The 7484-nt window shown below is 35.4% G+C and overlaps 1 protein-coding gene across 1 annotated transcript in view; it reads right to left on the bottom strand.

Annotated features, from left to right (window-relative positions):
• Sox30 (SRY-box transcription factor 30) overlaps positions 1–7483 on the bottom strand; it is a gene marked incomplete at its 5' end in the record, with an annotated part of 42378 nt that extends 34895 nt beyond the window's left edge. Inside the window, 3 exons of the mRNA XM_015492570.2 lie at positions 3839–4018; positions 5240–5479; positions 6811–7483. Coding sequence (XP_015348056.1) covers positions 3839–4018; positions 5240–5479; positions 6811–7483 — 1093 coding nt within the window. The remainder of the gene's footprint in view (positions 1–3838; positions 4019–5239; positions 5480–6810) is intronic.
• Between the last annotated feature and the right edge of the window lies 1 nt (position 7484).

Below are 7484 nucleotides of genomic sequence, written 5' to 3'. Positions count from 1 at the left end.
GTGGGGTCGGGCTCCAAATTCCTCAATAGGACACCCATAGCACAAAAGTTAATAACTAGAATCAACAAATGGGACTTACTCAAACTAAAAAGTTTTTTCTCAGCAAAAGAAACAATAAGAGAGGTAAATAGGGAGCCTACACCCTGGGAACAAATCTTTACTCCTCACACTTCAGATAGAGCCCTAATATCCAGAGTATACAAAGAACTCAAAAAATTAGACAATAAGAGAACAAACAACCCAATCAACAAATGGGCCAAGGACCTGAACAGACACTTCTCAGAGGAGGACATACAGTCAATCAACAAGTACATGAAAAAATGCTCACCATCTCTAGCTGTCAGAGAAATGCAAATCAAAACCACCCTAAGATACCATCTCACTCCAGTAAGATTGGCAGCCATTATGAAGTCAAACAACAACAAGTGCTGGCGAGGATGTGGGGAAAAAAGTTGAGGGTTATTTTATATGATAAATGCTAACAACACAGAAGGAAAAAATATGTACTCCCAGATCAACAGCTGCTATGACTAACTGTCCAAAATCAAATTGATCCCATTAAAAGCTTGTCCTAATGTGCAAAACAAATAAATTCAAATATTGTAAGTTATATGCAAATAAAAATTAGCACTAAGGAAAGCTTAAGTAACCAGGTCTGAGAGATCTCAAAGTCAATATGAATTGACTTTCTAAATATTTTAACAGAAAGAAGAAAATCAATGGAATCATTTAGTCATTATAATACAAAAGACGAGAGAGACTCAATAAACTCCTTCCTACTGAAGACCTTACAAAGATTTCTAAATCCTAATTAACTTTGACAGCAGCTAGGTTAAGAATATTAGGTTAACTACAGTAAGATGGCAAGTTCACAAAATGTTTTAATCCAAGAGAACAGAATGAATAAAAATAATCTTAGGTAGTATTCATCTAAGAATTAAAGTGAAATTCAAAGGCAAAACTGATAAAATATTAGATAAAGTGAATACAAATGGCCTCTTCCAAGAGCATTTTTGGAAAGTCAACAAAACTTCTGGCTATTGAAAATGCTGACCTTGAGTACTCTAGCTTGGTAAGTCTATTTTCTATACCCGAAACCTGATCAAATCAATACACTATCAAGTTAGAATACAAAACTTGCTAGAAAAAAAAAATAGAATATAAATTTTTTTTTAAGAGAAAAGTCACACTACTCTGACATCTCTCTTCCATGGAAATAAAACAAATGTGCTTAAAAAATGAAATTTCCATGACTTTATATTTAGAATATAAAAGTAGTTGAAAGAAACAACAAAAGAGGAAGGTATAAAAATTATCATCTGTAGATGATGAGAAAGTAAAACTGATTCCTCAAAAGATCTGTGCTATAATTTGTTATTAACAGTTTTATAAATTATTTAGAATATGAAATATTACAGTGAAATTTGCAAGTTATACTAACTCCTCTAAGTAATATAATATGCTGATGAGAACAGCCTTCAGATAACATATTTAAAATCTGTATGATTAGACAGCATAGCAGCATATAAATATTTATTATTAAGATAGGTATCTGGGAAAATAATTCTCAAACTATGTTTATAAAATAAAATTATCTAATTGTTATTTGAGATCCAAGAATGGAATATTTACTGATATTAGTTCCCACCATAAAAAAAGGCTATTGTTAAAAATAAATCATTACCTTGTCTTTGGTTATTATTGTGTACGATTATAAATTTCTTCCTATAATTCTGTCTACAATACTTATATATAACATCACAGATGAAAGAACCTGGGCAACATTAGAAGAAAACCTTCCAGTTTTCTCATAACTTTGTATGGAATAAAATTAATATAGTATATTATTAATTTCTACTGCTTCAAATAAGAACATTGATAAAAATGTTTTTTAGAAAGCATACAGTATTTAAGGAGGCTGAGGCAGGAGGATCTTTAGTTCAAAGCCAGCCTCAGCAATGGCGAGATGACTAAGCAACTCAGTGAGACTCTGTCTCTAAATAAAATACAAATTAGGGCTAGGGATGTGGCTCAGGAGTTGAGTGACACTGAGTTCAATCCCTGATACCCACCACCTCAACAAAAAAAAGAAAGAAAGAAAGAAAGCAAAAAGATAGTATTTAACAGTGGATGCAGCAGATCTAAATGAAGTCTTAGGAATAAAATGGAGAAACATGTATTATGAAAATAGAAATCACAAATAACATAGCATGCTGGGCATAGTGGCAAGTTCCTACAGTCCCAGCTATATAAGAAGCTGAGGCAGGAAGATTGCAAGTCCTCAAAAATAAAAAATAAAGGGCTGGAAGTGAAATAAGCCAGACTCAGAAAGTCAATGATCATATGTTGTCACATGTGGAAACTGGAGAGAAAAAAGGGAAAATAAGAGGGAAGATGCCATGAAAATATAAAGGAGACTAGTAGACAAAGGGGACCAAAAGGAGGGAGGAGAAAAGGGTAAACAGAGTTACTTCTGGGAATGAAACTGACCAAATCATTTTAAGTGCATGTAACTTAACAAAAAAATCCCACTATTACATATAATTATAATGCACCAATAAAATAAATAGATAAATATCTGGGACAGTTGTAGATTGCCCAAGTTCAATCCCCAATATCACAAAAAGAAAAAAAAAGCATTAAAACAAAAAAAATAAAGACAGACATAAATAAGCCTATTTTAAAATACAAGATTAAAGGCAATACTACCAAACGGTAAAGGGTAAGAGTGCCTGACTATGCTGGGAGGGGGAAAAGGTTACAAGATTAACTTTCTGAATCTTTTTCTTGAGTCTAGGCATCTTGGATATGGCTTTATTGCTACTGATTGCTAAAATGATACAGTAAAAGAAACATTGAAAATGCTTAAAATGCTAATAAGTTAATTTCCAAGATACCTATACCTCTCACAGGGGTAGATTTGTCATCAGGAAGACTTTAACAAGTGATAGCAAACAGTCAATGGATAAAGCTCTTCCTAAGAGCTTTTTTATATGGTTATTTTACATGGTTAAAATAAGTTCAGGAAGAACAAACCAATGATGGATAGCCTAACAACAAGTTATTAAGATACAAGGTTCTCAATTTTGAGCTCCTACAATCAGTAGATAGACATGTTATAAAGAACTGATAATAGAGCCAGGCACCATGGTACACACCTGTAATCTCAACTACTCAGGAGTCTGAGGCAGGAGGATCAAAAGTTCAAGATCAGCCTCAGCAACTTAGTGAGACCCTGTCTCAAAATAAATAAAAAGGACTGGTGATGTAGCTCAGTTGTTGAGTACCCCTGTGTTCAATCCCCAATACCACAAATAAATAAAGTAACTGATAATAGAGAATAAATTTAGAGAGAAAGAATACAATAACCCAAACAAATATTTTATAGAAAATGAATAACTTCCACTGCATTTCTAGGGCATCAAGAGAATGGTCTTTAACAGATCAGTGTTATTACTAAGTTCCAGAACAGGATGCCTCATACCCCATTAGTGAGACTTTCTTTTATGCTAAGAGTGAGAAGACACTCCTACTTCCTACTAAATTACGCCAGTCGCCAGTCGTTTCCTGCATTATCTGACTAATCTAAGGGCTCATCCTGACTTGCTTAAAAGGTGAGGTTTTACACATTTGCTACTCTGGCAAACCAAGTATTTCGTGGTCTACTGAAATTTTTCCTTCTCCTATTTAATGTTCTTTTTTTGATTCCCCTCCATTAATATTGTTTTTCTAAATTCTAAGCCTAATATCTACACCTCTCAGAAACAACATTTCAACTTGAGCTAAAATTTTCATGCAGCTATTTAAAAAATAGTAATCTACAATAAAACCAACTCACCAACTGGATGAGTGATGGTGTTCTGTAGGCTGGGAATTACCACAGAGTAGGTAGGTGAGCGATAAGGATAAATTGTTGTAGGATTTGTAGAGATAATATTCTGTGTGGTACCAGAAAATACATTGGAAACACTTAGAGGGAAGCGTTTTCGCTTCCCTGGACGAGGCTGATAAACCCAACCTATAGAAGAAGATAGACTTTTTAATATAAAAGTACAGACTAATTAGCCTTTAAATAATTCTTTTTTGTTAAATTAGAAATGTAATATAATTCAAAGTTTTTAAAAGCATATTTTCCATTTCTATAATAAAATTTCTGTGAATGACTCCTCCATTGTGCAAGTTAACATATATAGGCATATAGCTTCTAACTAGTTGTCACTTTTGTAACCCATAGCTGAAAGTCAAATATCTTATATACAGTGACACACTGAATTGCAGCAGAATCTACCTCAAAGCCATTGAGTTTAAATCCAAAAGCCATTCCTCTCCTATTTTTATTTTTCCTAAAGCAATGTCTCCCCATAAGACTTTATTCATTTCCTCCTGTTTCCTCCCTTTCCATAAGATAACATTGTCTACAATAGACATTAATAACTAGTCACTATTTTTATGCTTAAAAAGAGTCACTCTTCTATACCTAGCAATTTCCAAAACCATAAATAACTCAATTTCCTTTCAAAGTCAGAAGAGTAACACTAGGGCAATTGTAGCTAATGCATAACCAGAAGAATCACTGATTCTCTGTAGTTACTACCTCTGATCTTCCCTCCTAAGACGCCTTGCTCATATTTCGAGGGAAAAAAACTAATTCTTTTGAATCCTGTGTAGTTATGTTAGCCATATACTGTGTAATTACCTAAGCTTAATCTCAACATCATTGCTGCTGGGAAAGAATCAGATTCATTTAATTATAACATGAAGGGAATAAGTGTATCAATCAAAAGACAGGATGATGTTCTAATAACCATATAATATGGTATTAGTCCTTGCTTTTTCATTATCTTTTAAGTACATACTGTACATTTCTGTTGCCATGATTTTAATATATCCAGTATACCCCAGAAATGTAGATATTTATTGCCATTAAATTTATGCCATTATCTATATATGTTTCTGTCTAGGTTTAATCAAAACTACAGTAAAACTGTATGTCCCCTGGTTTGCATTAGTTGGTAAATATGAGACCACTCAGATATCCCCCCACTTATTTCCATTTAAGAAAACTTATGCTTTGTATATCAATCATTACTATAACAATGGTCACTATTCCCTTTCTTGCACATTATCAGATTAGGAAAAAATTACACATTTTTGTCCTTCCATCTCAACCTAATTTAATTTGTATCTAAATAAATTTAAAATAAGTTAGAAAGAGACTTTGTTTATTTCATTTGATTACCAGGAAATTCCTCTCTGTGCTTTTCTTTAATCTTTTGTGCTTCATCATAATAAGGTTTCTTTTGTTCTTCACTAAGTTTGTTCCACTCTAACCCGAGCTGGACACTGATTTCTGCATTGTTGGCCGCTGGGTTAGCTTTGGCTAGTGCTGGCCGGTGGATCCTTGCCCAAACCATAAATGCATTCATGGGTCGCTTCACGTGACCATTTCTGTCCTTACTGAAGGGAGTATCTGGTATTCCTACATGACAAAAATTAAGAGACTAAATTAATGTGACACACATACAACCATAAAGTGAAGTGTACCTTCATCTATACTTATTTTTTAAGTATCCAAAGAAATTATACACTTCAATACAGCCAAAGAATCACTAATATTCCAGAATTCCTTATAATCCCTGAACTCAGCATTCAAAACTATAGCTTAGAAGGACTCTTTTGATGAAATAATAATGTTGAAGACACAGTAAATTGCTGGTTTATTATTCCTTTGAGCTTTATTAAAACCTCTAACAATAATTAACATTTATTTACCACTAAAAAACACTCCATCATTAGAGGAGAAAAACTATGACTTATTCAGGACTATAAGTCTACCATTAAGTAGATGTTATCTATATGTGTAAAGGAACTAATTTACATGGTGCTATAATGTCCTTTGAAGCAAAAATACTTATAATACTATATTAATTGTATTTCACTGTGATGATGAAGCTCCTGTCCAACTAAACTGTTCTACAAGATAAACAGGAAAAAATAAATAAAAGTGAATTTCAAGAGTCACAGCTTGTTCAAATAAAGAAAATTGGCTAGCTTCACATTTCTATGCAGTTCATAAAAATACTGTCTGTAAACTTCCTATATTTTTCTCTTTATTGTAGGATTACTTGATTTATAAAATTATTAAAGTAAAGGATAGAAATGTAGTGTAAAGATAACTATTCTATTATTTCTTTTAGACAATGAAAGCAAAGTCAAAACTAGGGAAGATAAAAACAAGCAAATAAGGTGGGTAGGTGAAATCAATAAAGTAAAAACAAACAATAAACATAAAAGTGTTTAGAAAATACAATAAAAATAGAAAGTGTCCTAAAAGTTTTTAGACTAGTTACATTTAATCATTTATTGTTTTCTCCTAGAAAAACGTTAATTGTTCATTTTTGAAGAAGATAACCTCCATAATGGGTATAAACACCACTGTTTCTTCTATTTCTTAATACTTAGTATTGACCTACTATAATAGGATATATTTAATGTTGATTTTTTGTAGCATATAAACTGAAGGCTTTGCCACTGTCTAGCAAGAATATTTCTATTTTTTGTGTACAAAAATTAGCTAAATCTTATTGTTTACTGGTCCTTAAAACATTCTTTAAAACTATGTGGGACTCTTGAACGTGTTAAGTGTATTTTACTGGTATACGTACAAGTCAATCAGAAGTGATACCTGTGCAGACTAAGAATCAGTTCCATGATTTTATTTTTCTACTTTAGGCTTCTGAACTGCTGACATGTCTGCTATGGGGCAACATAGGCGAAGTTTGAAAACCAGATTCCCCTGCCGTCTAATACCTGCGTCTGAGGGAAGCACGGTGAGCGGGACATCTTTGGTTTCAATTTTTACAGAAGGCTCCAATAAGGATTGCATTTTAATAGGCACTGGTGTCAGGGGAACTTTGGTCAACCTTATCAGCTCAGAAGGTGGAGGTCCCTGAAATTGGATCCGGGCCCCCGGGGGGACAGTGTGGAGAGTCAAAGGGATCCTGAGGTCTTGCTGGTGCGGCCCAAAAGCACTAGACGGCTGGGCTAGGATGACCTCCTTGCTGCCATGGCCCAAGCCATTGGAGGCCGGCTCCGCGCCAAGCCTGCAGTCCTCCGAGAGTCTCTCGGGCTCCTCAGTTTTGATGATTCCTTCTCCGACAGCCGTCAGGCTTTTGCCTTCCCTGCCTTTTGCTGCATCCCTCATGACCTCCTCGGCCTCCAGCTTGCCCTTCTTCTCGTCTCCTCGGCGGCTGTCGAGGGCCGGCCCGGGGCCTTCCACTTTGGCCGCTCTGCAAGCTCTAGGGCCCGCCTCGACCGCCCTCCGAGGGCCAGTCGACGGGTCCAAGGCGGGTCCCAGCTCCTGCTTCTCGGCCTTGACCTGCAGGGCCCGCGGCTGCACCGGACGCAGCTCGGGCCTGCAGGGGGCGCCCTCGGACGCCGGAGGAGGCGGCAACAGCAGCAGCTCGGACCTCAGCTGCAGCAGC

This window comes from Marmota marmota, unplaced genomic scaffold (genome assembly GCF_001458135.2).
Source record: "Marmota marmota marmota unplaced genomic scaffold, marMar, whole genome shotgun sequence".
Lineage (NCBI taxonomy): Eukaryota > Metazoa > Chordata > Mammalia > Rodentia > Sciuridae > Marmota > Marmota marmota.
The sequence above is the reverse complement of the archived record's forward strand: the minus strand, read 5'-3'. Positions and strand labels throughout refer to the sequence as shown.